A 19,502-nucleotide genomic window follows, 5' to 3' on the forward strand; every position below is an offset into this window, starting at 1 on the left:
CAAATCTGTCTCCTCTTAGCCCCGCCCACATTTTGTTTGTTTTTGTGTTTTTTCCAATCACGGTCTGGTTAGTACGGAGCCCGCGAGGGGACATGGGAGAATTTTTTTCCTTTGCTTTCACTCACAATACTTTGTGGGAGACCCGTTTTTGAGATTTATTGAGTTTTATTTTGAAATCGGGTTTAAATAAAAGGATCTTCAATCAGACTTGAAGACAGTTATTATCCACATGCTGTCAAACTACTGAACTCTGGACAATAATACTGCACGAAACCACATCTGTGACACTTTATTTTCTTATTACTGCTGCATGATGTGTACTTGTTTTTGTATGCCACTTTTGTTTTTAACGGTTCTTCTTATCCTAAGCATTTAATCGCATTGTTGACTGCGTGTTAACCTACATATGACAAATAAACCATAGGTGATTAACAACTTTTGCGAGCGAACGCAAAAGTATTGCGTGGGGCGCAAAAGAAAAAAAAAATCCCCCATGTCCCCTCGCGGGCTCCATAGAAATGAACATTTCAAAGGAGAAAGCAATAAATACGAGGCACTCAGCATTCTCTCTATCTTGCAAACTACAAAAAGTAACAAAGTCGGATAATAATGACACATCGACATATATATTAGAATTAGTGGTTATAACATAACAGTCTCCAGGCTGTACAAAGGGGGGCGAGGCTGAAACCTCGGTTGCTTTACGTGTTTTATTCTCTGCGTGCTGATGTGTGTGTTTTAACATATAAATCCCACCCACTCATCGTAAATTCAGGCGTGTGCTGGCGTCTGATTCCAAGAATCAGACGAGAATCTGGACCGATTCGGCGCTGACGGTGAAGGTGATGGATGCGGGGCGAAACTGAGTCGATTAAAGGGATAGAAAGAACACACTTGTTCAAACCGTACACAGCCTCATGCAATGGTTGTGTGTGTTTGTATTGGAAGAAAAAGAAAAGGATGATGACAGAGCCCTTTAAAATGGTTCTACTCTTGCAGCATAGTTTTGTACGTAGCGCATAGTGCCGATAGGGACTGGAGAGGGGAAAGGGTTAAAGGATGGAGAGTGAGCCACGCTCTTGGTTAGCATGATCGTCATGGTAACCAGGAAACAAGGGTTGCTATATTCTTGTGTAGGCTGGCGCCACCTTCAATCTGTCGGTGATGGACAACCATGCATGTGTGTCCCAATTAAAGCTGCTCTCTTGACTCAAAAAGTCTCCTCCTCCTCATGTTTGCAAGCTCAAAACAAGCATCTGAAAAGGAAGAAAGAACCGAAACAGGCTTTAACAGAAGGGGAACGACCAGTAGCAACAATAGAAAGGCTCTGCTGTGTCCATCACTCTGGTCCAACAAGCAGGACGTCCATCTTAGTTAGAGATAATGTCATATACCGTAGTTATCAATATGTCTTAGTAGATTATAACTGCATAATGTTTAAATAAAGAAGTGGATGAAAAGAATGGCTACTCCAATATTGAGTAAAATGACCATAACCACCAGAATAGAGCTGGAGCCCTAAAAGACAAGACAAGAGAAGAAGAAACAATTAATTCACATTGACATACATATTTCACAAAATAATAATTTTACCTTGCATTTTTATTACATTTTTCAAAAACAAAAATCAGCTGAAAACATATAATTATTAAAGTGTTTCATTAACTTGTTAAATATAAAATTGAGGAAATAAATCTATTAACTTCCATTCAACATGTTAAAAGCATGTATAATTATTTCAGTATTTATTCAGTTGTTTCATAGTCTTGTGTTGCTGCACAACATTTGATCCGTCAGCCTTTCTAGTCAAAGTCTGTGGGCGGGGCTAACATTGCTGCGTACAAGATAATTGGTTTGCAGCTGAGTTGGTGTGCAGGCGAACCAATCAGATGTCAGGATCTATTTGCTGTTTTCTACTTTTAAATAATTATAGATACATTTTCATTGATTTCATGTATTTGCTACAATTTTACTGCAATTAATGTTTCAATTATGACATCTCTAACGTTTATTCAATAAATTATTTAATTATCGGATTATGGTACTTTTTATACTGGATTTTTAAATGGTAAATGGCCTGTACTTGTATAGCGCTTTATTAAGTCAGAAGACCCCAAAGCTCTTTCCACTACAACCAGTCATCCACCCATTCCCACACTGACAGTGGTGAGATTCTTTGTAACCACAGCTGCCCTGGGGCAGACTGGCAGAAGTGAGGCTGCTGTACAATCGGCGCCACCGGGCCCTTTGACCAGCATCAGCAGGCAAGGAGGGTGAAGTGTCTTGCCCAAGAACACAATGACTGAGACAGACAGAGTGGGTGTTCAAACCAGCAACCCACTGGTTATTGGATGACAGTGGCGTCGCCCCATGTAGGATACACAGAGGACCAAAATTATACCTAAAGGCTCAAATATATACATACGCTAAATAATAGATAAATGGTGCCATCATTAAAGTCTATTACCTCAACAAGGACGAAATTATGGTCAGTTGTCTCAGTTGAGTGACTCCAGCTGGTCATTTCTTTCTGTGGAAAAACTTGTTTTGCAATGCTCATTGGACCAACCAATACTCAGAGCAATGGGACAGTCCAAGGAATTTAGTGAAGATCAAAGAAGAATTTTAGCTTCACTGAAATTGCCGAAGTCTGTGGAGCCATTTTGAACCCCTGCAGACCCTAAGGTCATCGGTTCAAACCACTGGAGGATGAGTTATTCCAAGGTCACCAGTTTGTCAAGCTCTGGAAGAAGACCCAAACTGTCCCCTCTGATGAACAGAAATTGGTTAAAGATGTTCAGGAAAAACAAAGGAAACACCAAGACCCAAGCCTGCCATAAACTGGAAACTGCTGGAACAGTAGCATCCCTGTCAGCAGTGAAGATTTACAAGAATGACCAAGAAAGAAGACTTTCAACACTGTGAACTTTCAAGAACAAGTGCAATTTGCATGGTGGTGGTACAATCATACTGTGGTACTGGTGGATTGCATAAAGTGACTGGGAATTTATTTCAGCTCAAATCAACAAAACGATGATTGAAGTGTGGACAGCGCTGGGTGTTCCAGTCAGAAGGTGATCTAGAACACACCTTCAAACTGCCTTCGAATACTTTCAACTTGCTAAAGGAAGTTCAACCGAATATTAAAAGGGGTGTGTGCATGTCTTTGAATCTGTATGGATAATTCACAAAAGGTCCAAAAGTAAAACTTGTGCACTGAGTTTCTGTTTTTAAAAATCACCATGTTTGGATGATGAATGTCCGAGACCTTTAACTCCAGTAGTAAAGGGCCACTGTGGAGCCTCTTTTTGCCTGTATGACCTCCCTACAACGCCTGGACATGCTCCTGATGAGACGGCGGACGGTCTCCTGAGGGATCTCCTCCCAGACCAGGACTAAAGCATCCGCCAACTCCTGGACAGTCTGTGGTGCAACGTGACGTTGGTGGATGGAGCGAGACATGATGTCCCAGACGTGCTCAATCGGATTCAGGTCTGGGGAACGGGCGGGCCAGTCCATAGCTTCAATGTCTTCATCTTGCAGGAACTGCTGACACACTCCAGCCACATGAGGTCTAGCATTGTCCTGCATTAGGAGGAACCCAGGACCAACCGTACCAGCATATGGTCTCACAAGGGATCTGAGGATCTCACCTCGGTACCTAATGGCAGTCAGGCTACCTCTGGTGAGCACATGGAAAGAAATGCCACCCCACACCATTACTGACCCACTGCCAAACCGGTCATGCTGAAGGATGTTGCAGGCAGCAGATCTCTCTCCACGGTGTCTCCAGACTCTGTCACGTCTGTCACATGTGCTCAGTGTGAACCTGCTTTCATCTGTGAAGACCACAGGGCGCCAGTGGCGAATTTACCAATCCTGGTGTTCTCTGGCAAATGCCAAGCGTCCTGCACGGTGTTGGGCTGTGAGCACAACCCCCATTTGTGGACGTCGGGTCCTCATACCATCCTCATGGAGTCGGTTTCTAACCGTTTGTGCAGACACATGCACATTTGTGGCCTGCTGGAGGTCATTTTGCAGGGTTCTGGCAGTGCTCCTCCTGTTCCTCCTTGCACAAAGGTGGAGGTAGTGGTCCTGCTGCTGGGTTGTTGTCCTCCTACGGCCTCCTCCACGTCTCCTGGTGTACTGGCCTGTCTCCTGGTAGCGCCTCCAGGTTCTGGACACTACGCTGACAGACACAGCAAACCTTCTTGCCACAGCTCACATTGATGTGCCATCCTGGATGAGCTGCACTACCTGAGCCACTTGTGTGGGTTGTAGAGTCCGTCTCATGCTACCACGAGTGTGAAAGCACCACCAACATTCAAAAGTGACCAAAACATCAGCCAGAAAGCATCGGTACTGAGAAGTGGTCTGTGGTCCCCACCTGCAGAACCACTCCTTTATTGAGTGTCTTTCTAATCACCAAAGATTTCCTCCTGTTGTCTTTTCCATTTGAACAACAAGATGTGAAATTGATTGTCAATCATTGTTGCTTCCTAAGTGGACAGTTTGATTTCACAGAAATTTGATTTACTTGGAGTTATATTGTGTTATTTAAGTGTTCCCTTTATTTATTGAGCAGTGTATATCATACCAGTGAAGGCCAAACATTATTAGTATTTAAAAGGTTTGGACTAAAACTGTTTTATACCAGTGACCCAGCTTATTTGAATGATGGGACCATAACTGCCTCCTACCAGTGACCTCCAGGATGAGTATTATCATTTTTCTTCAAGCACAGGATGAATTTCTTACCACAGAAGACTTAATGAGCTAATTATCTCTATTAGAAAGATTGGATTAGAACCAGCTCTAACCAGTAAACTCTCAAGGATTATCAGTATCATTGTAATGTTTTTCCTCATGTACAGCGCTTTGAGTGCCTTGTTGCTGAAAAGCGCTATATAAATAAACTTGACTTGACTTTAAGATGCTTCCATGCCCTAACACACCTGAATCAAATAAATGGTGCCTTACCAACCCAGAACCAGATGCAGCTGTGCTGGGGCAGGGAGGCATCTGAAAGTTGCAAGATTGTGGCTCTTGAGGACTACAGTTGGATAATTCTGGATATTCTGAAATGCACACTGCAGATTGTCTGTAATTGTAAGCTCAGATGTGCCATTAACTTGAGAGAAGTGGACTCACTGAGTTTGATTTGATAATGAGATGCTCTCCTTCCTGCTCCAGGGTGATGGGCGGAGACTGTAGGGGCGGGGAGAGGGTCAGGTCCCTGTGCAGCGGCCACTCCTCCAGCTCTGGCCCCACATTCAGGTTGTCCAGCATCTGTACAGAGTCCATGGAACCCTCCCGGACCGGCCGTAGGCCCCGCGATCGCAGACGGTTGTTCTGCGGAGCTGGGGACTCCTGACCCAGTTCCACCGTTGTTTGTGAATCCGGACAGTGAAGCCTCATGTCGACCGTGTAGTCGCTCATCCTCTCCTCATCCTGCTCGGTGAGGCGAGAGTGGGCGGGGCTCCACCTGAGGGAGCTTTCAGCAGTCCACCCCCCAGTGAGGCTGTCCAGCCTTTGGTCGATAACAGCATGCTCAGTGAGCTTGTGGGTGGAGGGGTTGTGCTGCTTGGGATGATGGTTGGAGTAGTCATGCTCTCGAGCATTGACGCTGGAAGAAATATGGTCCTTTGCATGATGATTGGAGGAGATATAGTCTTGGGACTTGTGATTGGAAGAAGCATGCTCAGAAGTCTTGTGATTGGACATGTCATGTTCAAAGGCCTTGTGATTGGATAAAATGTGCACCTGTGGCTTGTAGTTGGAAGAGGCATGCTCACAGGCCTTGTGATTGGTGGAGGAATGATCCCATGTATTGTGATTGGAGGACGAGTACTCTCTCGATTTGTGATTGGAGCTGGCATGCTTAGACAGGGGGTGCTCCCATGCCCTGTAATCCCGGGACTTGTGATTGGACAAGGATTTCTCCCGGTGTTTGTGATTAGACAGTGGGGCTTGCTCGTGGCCGTTGATTTGGGTCTCGTGCTCTTCCAGCAGAGAGGGAGTGGTCGAGCGACTGCTGCCTTCTCGCTCCGGATAAACATCTTCAGTGCAATTGTTGGCACCTGGCTTCTGCAGGTCCATTCCACGCCCCTCTACCAACACCTGAATTTCAGCCCCACCCTGATCGTCCACTGCGCTCTGCCGCATGAAGCAGGCGTTTCTGGGCCGGTGAGCGTGCTTCTGCGGGCTGCGAGGGGGCGAGGTGGGGACGCTCAGCACGGGGCTGAGATCAGGTGTTATTACAGGCGGCGTGGTGTCCGGCGTGCACAGCTCAGGACTGTCTGTTCCTGTGGAGATGACCTCGTGGTCTTTGTCCTTGGCGTCCTGGTGTTTGAGCGTCTGACATTCGAGCCCTAGGAGAACAGTATTGGTGAGTTAATTTGGCAAAGATCCACAGCAAAACCCACAGTGAGAAGGTGTTTGAGTGTTACAGGCATGCAGGGAAGCAAAGAGGTGATGAGCTGCAACAAAATGAACCTTATGTTCCTGATTTATAGAGGATTATAATAGCAAATAATTAGATTTAATATGAATTCACACAAATGAATGCCTTGGTTCTTACTTTTGAACATGTTTAATGACAGTAAAGCTCCTCTCTCGGCTTTGTGAAGTTTTATCCACCACTTAAGACTAATTACAACGAAGTAGGTCTCTTCAGGAAATTAAATGAACAGGTTCTTTTGATGTAAACTAGGAGAAATCATTTCAAAACATTCCCAACCCATAATGTGACAGAAATCCCATACAAATAATCTGAAACAAACAAATAAACCTGCTTTAAAAATAAAGAAGCTCCAGTAACCTGGTTCCAAAAGTATGTACACCCCTTAAACTAATTCTTTGTTATTGTATCACCTTTTGATAAAAAATTCAGTTTCATCTTCTTCAGTAGGAGTTTATCAGAAACCCACATCTTGACTGGGTAACATTCACTCTTCTCTTCCATTCAAAAGTTCTCTAGGTTTCTCAGACTGTGTGGACTTGTCCCCAGCCCTCTTCAGGTGACTCCACAGATATTCTGTCAGAATCAGTTCTAGACTCTGGCCTGGTAATTACAAAACATGCATTTTTCTCTCATAAACTCACTCATTTGTTGATTATTACATTTGCTTGGACTCATTGCGGTGCTGAAAAATAAAATCTGTTTGCCTTTAGCTTTCTAGCAGATAACTGAAAGGTAATGGGTCAAAACTAACTGGTACTTGGAACTTTAATCCACCGTAACAAAAGGTCTAGTTCCACAAGGTTAAGCCCAGAGCATGACGCTGCCACTGCCTCGTTTCACTGTTGGTGTTGTCATCCTCAGCTTCCCTCTCCTAATTTAATCTTCTCTTTTGCACAATAGTGGAGAGACTTCCAGTTTTAGTAATCTCACTGTTGTTCTATATTTTCACCGAGTTATAATGACTGCATTCAGTGTGCCCTGACACACACACACAAACACACACACACACACAAACACACACAAACACACACACACACACAAACACACACACACACACACACACACACACACTTGTTTTGCTATATGTAGTGAGGACCATGTGTTGACTCCCATTGACTCCCATTGATTTTCAGTCATTTTCAACCCTTTCTATGCCCTAACCCTGACAATAACCCTAAACCTAACCATTACCAGTGCTTACCTATCCCTAACCTTAACCTAAAGTCAATTCATACCTTAGTCCTAAACCTAACCGTTAGAAAAATAGGTCGTGAGGACCAGCAAAATGTCCTCACTTTGGTACAAACGGTCCTCAATTTGATGGTGAAATCGGTAAAATGGTTCTCACTGTGATGCCAAGACAGGAACACACACACACACACACACACACACACACACACTTATAGTAGTGTATGTATACCACTATACATATACCGTGGATGGCAGCTTTTTGCTGACATCTAGAAGTCAATTATTCCCAAATAAATACCTAAATTTAGACTCAATTCCATACATTCAAGGTGTTTAGGGTGTGCACACTTATGCAAGTGGTTGTTTTATTTTTAAAATGTTTGCCTACAACAGATATGTTTGGTTTTTTTTCAGGTGATTAATACAGGATATGTGTCTCATTGTCTAGCTACTAGTGATGTGACGTTCACGAACAAAACGATTCTTTTGAACGGCTTCTCACCTTGAACTATGGGAGAGCCATTATTTGTTTTTTACTACTTTGCTTGCTTATAATGCTACTTTTTCAATTCAATTTCATTTTAAATTCTGTTATATTACTTGTGTATTTTTTATTTAAAATGGGACAATGCATATTAATTAACATGAGCAGAGGTTCACATGTAAATATGTCAGATTTAGCCATAAAGGCTAATTTTCACTCGAGTCCCATAGCAGTTTGGTTTAATAACATGACAAAGACATGATGCACATTCATAAAGGACAATTTAAAAAAAGCCATTACAAAAATGTGTTAGTAAAAACGGTCATATAATCAACACAGAAACAAACAAATACTTTTGAAAGACACAAAGAATATAAACCATATACGTAGACACATTATTAAAAATAAAATGGTAATAAGCTAAATTAGATCATGTGTGCATATTTGATTGTCCATTGTTTGTACAATCTTTCAATGGGTATAAAAGTGGTTTTACAGGTTTGCGTCCAACTGGTCAAACAGTAGTGGATGTGTAATAGAATCATGGTACTGAAGTATATCTTTGCAGCTTCAATCGTTAAATTAGTTTAAATTTGTCTAAAAGTTGCTAAACTTAAATTCATTTTATTTGATACTTTGTTTACTTGTGATTTAAATGTAAGTTCAGAATCCATAACAATACCTAAATATTTGCACTCCTTTACCAATGTTAAGGTTTGCCTGTAACAGGCAGATCTGGTTCTCTGTTTTGTACTTTAAAAAAGTACAGGTTTGATCCAGATTCTGTTTGATCCAGATTAATGGTATAAACATGAATTGTTCAACCAATTTATAACAGATACCATTTCTGAAGAACGTTGCTTTGCAGCTTGAGTCTTAGTTTTTGAATGTAAGTAGATGGCAGTGTCATCCACATATATTTGACATGTTGAAGACGCACATGCGTCTAATAAATTGTTGATATATAGGGTAATTAAGAGGGGGCCCAGGGTTGATCCTTTTGGCACTCCCATACAATTATTAATTATAGAAGTATTGTTATTGACCCGAACACACGGCATTCTATTTACCTAACATGATTGATGAAAAGTTGTACTTATGCAATTTATTAATCAAAATGTCATGTTTCACTGTATCAAATGCTTTTTTGAGATTGAGATAAACAGCCCTCTCTATGTCCCTTTATTGAGTTTTGATCTGATGTTTTCCAGTAACAACTTATTAGCAGTCTTTGTAGAATGGTTTTTCCTGACGCCAAACTGCACAGGTGCAGTATATTCTCTATAGAATTCAAATGAAGCTCTCCCAGCTGAGTGTGCCCAACTCCACCTGCAGGTGGATCACTGACTTCCTGTCTGACAGGAAGCAGCGCGTGAGGCTGGGGAAGCACGTCTCTGACTCCCTGACCATCAGCACCGGTTCCCCCCAAGGCTGTGTTCTCTCTCCTCTGCTCTTCTCCCTGTACACCAACAGCTGCACCTCCAGTCACCAGTCTGTCAAGCTTCTGAAGTTTGCGGACGACACCACCCTGATCGGACTCATCTCTGATGATGACGAGTCCGCGTACAGATGGGAGGTGGACCATCTGTTGGACTGGTGCAGCCAGAACAACCTTGAGCTCAACGCTCTAAAGACAGTGGAGATGGTTGTGGACTTCAGGCAGAACCCAGCCCCACCTGCCCCCATCACCCTCTGTGACTCCACAATTGACACTGTGGAATCTTTCCGCTTCCTGGGAACCATCATCTCCCAGGATCTCAAGTGGGAGCCAAACATCAGCTCCCTCATCAAGAAAGCCCAGCAGAGGATGTTCTTCCTGCAGCAGCTGAAGAAATTCAACCTGTCAAAGACTATGATGGTGCACTTCTACACAGCCATCATTGAGTCCATCTTCACCTCCTCCATCACCATCTGGTACGCCGCTGCTACAGCCAAGGATAAGGGCAGGCTGCAGCGTGTCATTCAGTCTGCTGAGAAGGTGATTGGCTGCAGTCTACTGTCGCTCCAGGAACTGTACACCTCCAGGACCCTGAAGCAGGCAGGGAAGATTCTGGCTGATCCCTCCCACCCCGGTAACAGACTCTTTGAGACTCTCCCCTCTGGCAGGAGGCTGCGGTCCATCCGGACCAAAACCTCACGCCACAAGAACAGTTTTTTCCCATCTGCCACCAGCCTGGTTAACAAAGCCCAGAAACCACCCTGACACTCTCCCTTTCACCCACACCCCCCTGTTTTTGCTGACAGGACACCTGTAACCTGTAACTCTATGAGTTACATTAACGCTCAGCTTGGACTCCTGCTTTACTTGCACAATGATCACCTGCACTGTTGTATTGCTCTTGCATCTTATACTGCTCTATATTTACTCTCACTCACTTAAAACTGTGCACATATATTTATATTATATTGTAGATATGTTTATACTTTTTAATTTGTATTGTATTGCACCGACTACGCCAAAACAAATTCCTTGTATGTCCAAAAACGTACTTGGCAATAAAGCTTTTCTGATTCTGATTCTGATGTGATGTGATTTGTTCAGATATAAATTTTTCAATAACTTTAGACACGTCAATATGAAAACTGAAAGGGGGTAGATATGAGCATTTAACACTATATCAAGGGTAAAATTGCTTGTTCTTCAAAATATGCACATGTTCAAAAATGGATCATTTTAAGAGCTCCTTTGAACGGCTTTAGAAGTGATTCGGTTCCGTTCAAAGAGCCATAAGTCCCATCACTAGTACCTACACTTTATCTATACACGGGGGCAGCAGACTCAGCAGAGACGCCCAGACGTCCCTCTCCCCAGACACCTCCTCCAGTTCCTCCAGGGGGAGCCCAAGGCGTTCCCAGGCCAGCCGAGAGACATAGTCCCTCCAGCGTGTCCTGGGCCGTCCCCTGGACCTCCTCCCGGTGGGACGTGCCTGGAACACCTCCCGAGGAAGGCGTCCAGGAGGCATACGGTATAGATGCCCAAGCCACCTCAACTGGCTCCTCTCGATGTGGAGGAGCAGCGGCTCTACTCCGAGCCCCTCCCGGATGGCCGAGCTCCTCACCCTATCTCTAAGGGAGAGCCCGGCCACCCTACGGAGAGAGCTCATTTCAGCCGCTTGTATCCAGGATCTCGTTCTTTCAGTCATGACCCAAAGTTCATGGCCATAGGTGAGGGTAGGAACGTAGACCGACCGGTAAATCGAGAACTTTGCTTTTCTGCTCAGTTCTCTCTTCACCACAACGGACCGGCACAGCGCCCCCATTACTGTGGCAGCCGCACCAATCCGTCTGTCGATCTCCCGCTCCATTCTTCCCTCACTCGTGAACAAGACCCCGAGATACTTAAACTCCTCCACTTGAGGCAGGAACTCCCCTCCAACCTGAAGAGGACAAGCCACCCTTTTCTGGTCGAGAACCATGGCCATGAACTTGGAGGAGCTGATCTTCATCCCAGCCGCTTCACACTCGGCTGCGAACCGCCACAGCGCATGCTGTAGGTCTTGGCTAGATGGGGCCAGCAGGACCACGTCATCTGTGTGTATATTTATTTATATTCCTCATTACATACTATTTTACCTGAAACGTGATGGGGTTTCACATTAGCCCCTGAGAAATGTTGGCCTTTTTAAAGACAACATACTGCTGGGTTCTTGTTATATCTCACCCAGGTGCTGTTCTGATGCTTCAGGCTCACTGATTTGTTATGCATGACGTTTATTTATTTATTTTGTTATGAAAAGGTAAAAGGAAAAAAGCAAGAGGCCAAAAATGCTAAAGTGTGTCCAAGGAGACCTGTGTTACCCCAGTGCTTTCCAGCCAGTGAACAAAGTTTTGAAGAAATAATGGAACCAGCACTGGTTTAGTAATCCAGACAGCTTTAACATGCTGGCTTCTCACCGTTGCCGTAGATATGAAAGGAGGGCGAGAGTTCTTTGGCAGTCATCCGGGCCAGTTGGCACTCCTCCATCGCTTTTTGCGCCACCCTTTCAGCAGCCTCCGCCTTCCCACGGGCGTGGCTCATCCTGAACCAGACAGGCAGACACAGTAATGTAACACTTTTAATACTATTAGTTCTGTATTTGTTATGTTTTTTGATGCTTTATTTATGATCAGAATAAATTAAAGTATGTGTAAGAAAGTGGAATGACACAATCAAAATGTGAAAAATTGAAGCTGGAAAGGGGCAGAAAGCCAAGGCAGCAGCTGAAATCTGTCAATATTTAGGAAGGAATACTGAACTTTCCCCTATCAGAGCAAATTAATATCAGCTGGTTTAGTCCTTCTAGCCTACAAAAAGGTTTCTCATTTTCAAAGTATCATGCATGTATCATCTCATGGTTGGTAAAAGCAGAGGTTTTAAAATGTCCTATTGTAGCAAAACATGCTGATGGCATTGGTTAAAGATGTAATTCTAAACTTCTGAATGTTCGAAGTTTATGGGTACGGATGAGCAATATGGACTGAAATTTATCATAATATTTATTGCAAAAAATATAAAAGTGACAGTAAAAAGATCTTTAAAAAGTCATTACAGTCTTTATGGCTATACATTTGTCACTTCATACAACTAGAGCCCTACAAATACTGCTCTAAAAAATAATGTGCCATTTATAGGTAGGTTTCGTCAAGGTACTAATAACATTTAATTGTCCAAATGTATCTCTAAACACCATGCAAAAATTGCTTTAGATAACACTATAAAATATTTCATACTTATTTATGTTCTTTTATGCACTCTCATAGCACAATACTTCACTGCTGAAGGAAAAATAACTTTGAAGCTTGGTAAGGGTTTGCAAGAGAACACTTGTGACAGTCAATTAAATCCTTGCACTCATCATAGACAATCCGGGAGAATTACTGATCAAGACCACCTTAAAAGATGACATGAATTTATGGCTGCTTAGTGCTTAGGAAGAATGTTGTAATTTTCTCTGTACTTTTAAGATATTTAGTGTTTGGGACCCTCTTACCGTGACATTGCGATCTCTGCTTTCTGCTTGGCAATGTCTGCAGCCTTCTCTGCAGCCTCCACAGCTCGGTCCACCTTCTCTCTGATTTTACTGGCCCTCAGTGGAATCAGGTTTTTACGTTTTCCGCTCACCAGTGTGTTCTGCTTGTACTTTCCTTCCTCCTTGGTGCCATCTGGGAAGGTGGTGCATCCATACCCGTGCCTCTTGTTGACTGCCCACTCTCCTACATAGTGCAGCCCGTCAGAACGCCGGCTTATGCCCCAGCCAGCCCTCTGATCGCTCCTCCATTCCCCGGCATACATTTCAGTCACAGTGGCATCCACTGGAGCGCCCTGCTCACTCTCACTGGCGTTGGAGTGAATGTCGGAGGCGGCGGAGCTGACGGTGCTCATGCCGGCCTCGCTGCAGAAGGAGCTCTGCTTGCTGAGCTGACTGGCCAGGGAGCTCTTGGACTCGGAGCGCCGCAGCTTCAGGCCGCTGAGGATGGACTGCCTGAATCGTCCCTTTCTCTTCCTCTGTCGGTCCGCTTCACTTGGAGCCGTCAGAGCGAATCCACCTCGACCCACCGGACTCCCTGCAAACCCAGCAACCACCCCGTCTGCGGGCGTGTTGGCAACCCCGTCCTCCAGTGTGGCCGCAGGTCCGTGGCTGTGCTCGGACCTTAAGGAGTTTATGGATGTTCTGAGAGGAAAGAGGATGACTGCTGCCATGCCATATGGAACGCTCTGCCGTATGCCATAGCCATGCCGCATCCCGGCCAGCCACTGGCCCTGATAGGTCCCTGAGAGACACAGACACAGGCAGAGCTCAGTCTTAAACTACGATACAGGAACCGTGTTATCGGGATTGCGATATTTTCTAGGCTATAACATGAGCGACGATAAAAAAGTATAAATGATGTTTGTTTTAATAATCAGTTAACTGTTGTTTAATTTATCCATGTAATTGAGAACTTCTTTCAGCAGTAGCAGTGTGTAAAACCACAACTTAATCTGATTTTGCTGTGTAAAGTTCGTGAAAAGTAGCTGATAAAACCTAAACAGAATTGTTTGCTCTATATTCATTTTGTGGTGTTGTTCTTTACTTTAGGCTTTTGTGTGTTGGTTCAGGTTCTGGTTATAATTGTTGCATTAAGCTGGCTTTCATGTAATCCCTGTTTCTGAGTTGTTTTGTCCCTTCGGACTTGTATTTCTGGTTACTTTGGTGTTTGGTTTAGTTGTTTTTCCCTTTTTTTCCCACTCAGCTCCCTCAGTTAATGCTCCCCACATTGAGTTTCACCAGTCTTCCAGGAACAGCTCCTGTCAGTTTATATGCTGCCTTTTTTCATTCAGTCAGCATAGGTTTCTCCTATTGTCCCTTCTCGTTTTGAGGTTTTGTAAGTTGAATCAGTCTTGTTTTTTGTTCATTCTTCATATCATTGACCTGCCTGCCTCGTGGCTGCATTGGGGTGCTCTAGAACAACCATTCATGACATATTTAGGCTCTTTTTCACCAGCAGCTTGTCAAAAGACACAATTTGTTCCCTTGACTCTGATTAAAACTATTTAAAAATACAAAAGACAGATGGAAACTAGGATTTTACTACGAGCAGAGTGATGTGCAGTATAAAATACTAGTAGCAGTATAACACAGATCTTCTTATGGTGTGAAATGCATTGACGGTCATTTTTTAATAGTAATGGACCAGTTCATACCTCAGATATTGCAATCAGCCAATATTTCCTTGATGAGCTCTGATTGGTGATCGGCATATCAGATCCTGAAAATTCTGTTTATTTCCTGTTTATTGAATGCAACACAAGAATCCCTCATGACGTCGCCCGGTTCGGCAGAGCCGGGGTCCCACCCTGGAGCCAGGCCTGGGGTCGGGACTTGTCAGAGAGCACCTGGTGGCCGGGTTGCTCCTCGCGGGACTCGGCCGGGCCAAGCCCGAACGAGAGACGCGAGGCCATCCCCCAGTGGGCCCACCACCTGCAGGGGGAACCATGAGGGACCGGTGCAAAGAGGATTGGGTGGCAGACGAAGGTGGAGACCTCAGCGGCCCGATCCCCGGATGCTTAGGCTGGCTCTAGGGACATGGAATGTCACCTCACTGGGGGGGAAGGAGCCTGAGCTTGTTCGGGAGGTCGAGAGATATTGACTAGAAATAGTCGGGCTCGCCTCCACGCACAGCGTGGGCTCTGGAACCCATCTCCTTGAGAGGGGTTGGACTCTCTTCTACTCTGGAATGGCCCACAGGGAGAGGCGGTGGGCTGGTGTGGGTTTGCTTGTTGCCCCCCAGCTCAGCCGTCTCGTGTTGGGGTTTACCCCAGTGGATGAGAGGGTCGTATCCCTGCGCCTTCAGGTTGGGGAGAGGTCTCTGACTATCATTTCAGCCTACAGGCCGAGTGGTAGTGCAGAGTACCCGGCCTTCTTGGCGTCCCTGTCAGGGGGTGCTGGATAGTGCCCCTCCTGGGGACTCCATTATTCTGCTGGGGGACTTCAACGCCCACTTGGGAAACGACAGTGACACCTGGAGAGGCATGATCGGGAGGAATGGCCTCCCCGATCTGAATCCGAGTGGTGTTTTGTTATTGGACTTCTGTGCTAGTCATGGATTTTCCATAATGAACACCATGTTCAAACATAAGGGTGTCCATCAGTGCACTTGGCACCAGGACACCCTAGGCAGGAGGTCGATGATCGACTTTGTTGTCGTATCATCAGACCTTCGGCCGCATGTTTTGGACACTCGGGTGAAGAGAGGGTCCAAATGTTCTCCGCATCTATTGTCGATGCTGCTGCCCGTAGCTGCGGCAGTAAGGTCTGCGGTGCCTGTCGCGGCGGCAATCCAAGAACCCGGTGGTGGACACCGGCAGTAAGGGATGCTGTCAAGCTGAAGAAGGAGTCCTATCGGTTGTGGTTGGCTTGTGGGACTCCTGAGGCGGCTGACGGGTACCGTGAGGCCAAGCGTGCCGCAGCCCGGGCTATGGCAGAGGCAAAAACTCGGGCCTGGGAGGAGTTCGGTGAGGCCATGGAGAAGGACTACCGGTTGGCCTTGAAGCGATTCTGGCAAACCGTCCGGCGCCTCAGGAGGGGGAAGCAGTGCTTCGCCAACACTGTTTATAGTGGGGGCGGGAGACTGCTGACCTCGACTGAGGACATTATCGGACAGTGGAAGGAGTACTTTGAGGATCTCCTCAATCCTGCCATCACGCATTCCCTGGTGGAAACAGAGGCTGGGGACTCGGGGTTGGACTCTTTCATCACCCAGGCCAAAGTCACCGAGGTGGTTAGAAAGCTCCGCGATGGCAGGGCTTCGGGGGTGGATGAGATCCGCCCTGAGTACCTCAAATCTCTGGATGTTGTAGGGCTGTCATGGTTGACACGCCTCTTCAACATTGCGTGGCGGTCGGGGACAGTGCCTCTGGACTGGCAGACTGGGGTGGTGGTCCCCCTTCATAAGAAGGGTGACCGGAGGGTGTGTTCCAACTACAGGGGGATCACACTCCTCAGCCTCCCTGGTAAGGCCTACGCCAGGGTATTGGAGAGGAGAGTCCGACCGATAGTCGAACCTCGGCTTCAGGAGGAACAGTGTGGTTTTCGTCCCAGCCGTGGAACACTGGACCAGCTCTATACCCTCTACAGGGTACTCGAGGGTTCATGGGAGTTTGCCCAACCGGTTCACATGTGTTTTGTGGACCTGGAGAAGGCATTCGACTGTGTCACTCATGATGCCCTGTGGGGGGTGCTCCAGGAGTATGGAATTGGGGGCCCTTTATTAGGGGCCATCCGGTCCCTGTACAAGCGGAGCAGGAGTTTGGTCCGCATTGCCGGCACTAAGTCGGACCTGTTCCCGGTGCATGTTGGACTCCAGCAGGGCTGCCCTTTGTCACCGGTCCTGTTCATAACTTTTATGGACAGGATTTCTAGACGCAGCCAAGGGCCGGAGGGGGTCTGGTTTGGGGACCAGTGGATTTTGTCTCTTCTTTTTGCAGATGACGTGGTCCTGCTGGCCCCCTCTAGCCAAGACCTACAGCATGCACTGGGGCGGTTTGCAGCCGAGTGTGAAGCGGCTGGGATGAAGATCAGCTCCTCCAAGTCCGAGGCCATGGTACTCGACCAGAAAAGGGTGGCTTGTCCTCTTCAGGTTAGAGGGGAGTTCCTGCCTCAAGTGGAGGAGTTTAAGTATCTCGGGGTCTTGTTCACGAGTGAGGGAAGAATGGAGCGGGAGATCGACAGACGGATCGGTGCGGCTGCCACAATAATGGGGGCGCTGCTCCGGTCTGTTGTGGTGAAGAGAGAGCTGAGCCGAAAAGCAAAGCTCTCGATTTACTGGTCGATCTACGTTCCTACCCTCACCTATGGCCATGAACTTTGGGTCATGACCGAAAGAACGAGATTCCGGATACAAGCGGCTGAAATGAGCTTCCTCCGTAGGGTGGCCGGGCACTCCCTTAGAGATAGGTGAGGAGCTCGGCCATCCGGGAGGAGCTCGGAGTAGAGCTGCTGCTCCTCCACATCGAGAGGAGCCAGTTGAGGTGGCTCGGGCATCTATACCGGATGCCTCCTGGACGCCTTCCTCGGGAGGTGTTCAAGGCACGTCCCATCGGGAGGAGGCCCAGAGGACGGCCCAGGACACGCTGGAGGGACTATGTCTCTCGGCTGGCCTGGGAACGCCTTGGGCTCCCCCCGGAGGAACTGGAGGAGGTGTCTGGAGAGAGGGAAGTCTGGGGGTCTCTGCTGAGTCTGCTGCCCCTGCGACCTGGTCCCAGATAAGCGGAAGACGATGAGTACAAGTACAAGAATGCAACACATTTAAGAACCCCCACCATTTTCAGTTTATAAACACATCAATTAACAGTACCAACTTTGATGTGCTTTTTTAGTTGAATAAAAATCAGACAAAGGACATATTGAGATATAAATGGGGAAGATATAGTAGTTTCTTCATTTAACTACCTCTATTAAACAACATGCAGCACACAGTTTTATGTGTTTTTAATCCTTAAGGAAGAAAATCAGAATCAGATCAGCAGGTCAGACCTCAAAGAAAATCAAATCAAAACTTGGGATCAGCCAAAAAAAACCTTCTGGTCCTTCTGCAATTTGTAGATTTTGATGCTTTTTTTATTCTTAAAGTATTTTGAGCAGTTTTCTTGGCATTGTCGTGTAATTTCCTGCCATGAGATTCCCATTCAGCTATCTTGATTTCCAGCTCAACACACCAAAGATATTTAACTCGTTTAGGTCAATGAGGTTTAAAGGATACCAGTAACTGGGAGAAACGTCTTTAGGAAGTGAGAAAATAAAACCCAGCAAAGACCCGACACAGGGCCTGAGGGATGCTTCATCCTTCAGTTTATCATCTTCTGTATGCCAGGTTTTCTTGCTAAAAGAAATATAGAGTATCTGAGCTGTTTTATATCTGTCTACACAACCCTGATGAGTCTTTTCATGCTTAATAATTTTTAGGTCATATTAAAGTTGCTAAATAAAATAAAAACCTTAAATTCACCTGAAAATGGTCTGATATATTGAACATTCTTTGTTCAAAATGTCTCAATGGTTCCCTCCAGCTGGCATTTCTTTTTTATTTTATTTTTCCTGGTGGGTAAATTAACAGCATTTTATCTGCTTCTTTTGTTTCCTGGTCAACCTTTCTGTTTTCAGACTTTTGCACAGTGAAGAAACATCACATACTGTATAATCAGTATATTAATATTACAGAACATGTCAGATAGCATTGCTTTGTGTGAAGACACAGAAATGTAAACAATGAGTCAAGTGTAGCTGATTTTTTATGCACCTAAAAGCTGACAGAAGGGTTCAGCCTCTGAGATCTGCAGGTTTCTAACAGCGCTCCCTTGTGGGGGCTTCAGAAATAATCTCTGAATTTACTCAGAAATGCAGATGTTCAGTGACAACTGTTTATTCTTCCTTGTGTGATCTTTACGCCAGTGCCTGGAGTAAAAATGTTTGAGATGCTGCCTGCTGAAGCAAATTTGCCCAGCTTTACAACTGTGAGAAAAAGAGGGAGCCTTAAAATAACACCAGGAATCTGGGATCTGTTTTAAAATGAGGGCAATGATCTCCACACCTGAAATGAAAGAAGATAAAGAATGTGTTTCTGTCTGCCTGCCCCCATCAACCCCTGACCTCCTGTTTCCAGACAAGCTTCTCTTCTCTTTAAATCCTGCTGGTGGTCAGGTGGTCTTCAAGTTCCAGGTTTTGATGTTTCTGAACAGGAAAGTGGTGTTAAACTCTCGACGCGTCAGTTTTACTTACAGAGAAGCTGCTGACGAAGCTGCAGTTTGTTTTATCAGACCAATTTCAGCATCTGCCGCCTCTTCCTTCATGAACCTAACAGCTGCAACCTCAGCTACGCCTGACTCAGTAATCAATCAGGCAAACT

At 45.6% G+C, this 19,502-nt stretch overlaps 1 protein-coding gene across 1 annotated transcript in view; it reads right to left on the reverse strand.

The window, feature by feature from the left end:
• Positions 1 to 400: 400 nt before the first annotated feature.
• Positions 401 to 19,502, reverse strand: part of jph3a (junctophilin 3a) — a 28,187-nt gene continuing 9,085 nt past the window's right edge. Inside the window, exons 2-5 of the mRNA XM_047362420.1 lie at positions 13,109 to 13,889; positions 12,033 to 12,157; positions 5,152 to 6,371; positions 401 to 1,518 (exon numbers count right to left, since the gene is read on the reverse strand). Coding sequence (XP_047218376.1) covers positions 1,438 to 1,518; positions 5,152 to 6,371; positions 12,033 to 12,157; positions 13,109 to 13,889 — 2,207 coding nt within the window. The 3' untranslated portion in view covers positions 401 to 1,437. The remainder of the gene's footprint in view (positions 1,519 to 5,151; positions 6,372 to 12,032; positions 12,158 to 13,108; positions 13,890 to 19,502) is intronic.

The sequence above is a fragment of the Girardinichthys multiradiatus genome, chromosome 4, assembly GCF_021462225.1.
Source record: "Girardinichthys multiradiatus isolate DD_20200921_A chromosome 4, DD_fGirMul_XY1, whole genome shotgun sequence".
Lineage (NCBI taxonomy): Eukaryota > Metazoa > Chordata > Actinopteri > Cyprinodontiformes > Goodeidae > Girardinichthys > Girardinichthys multiradiatus.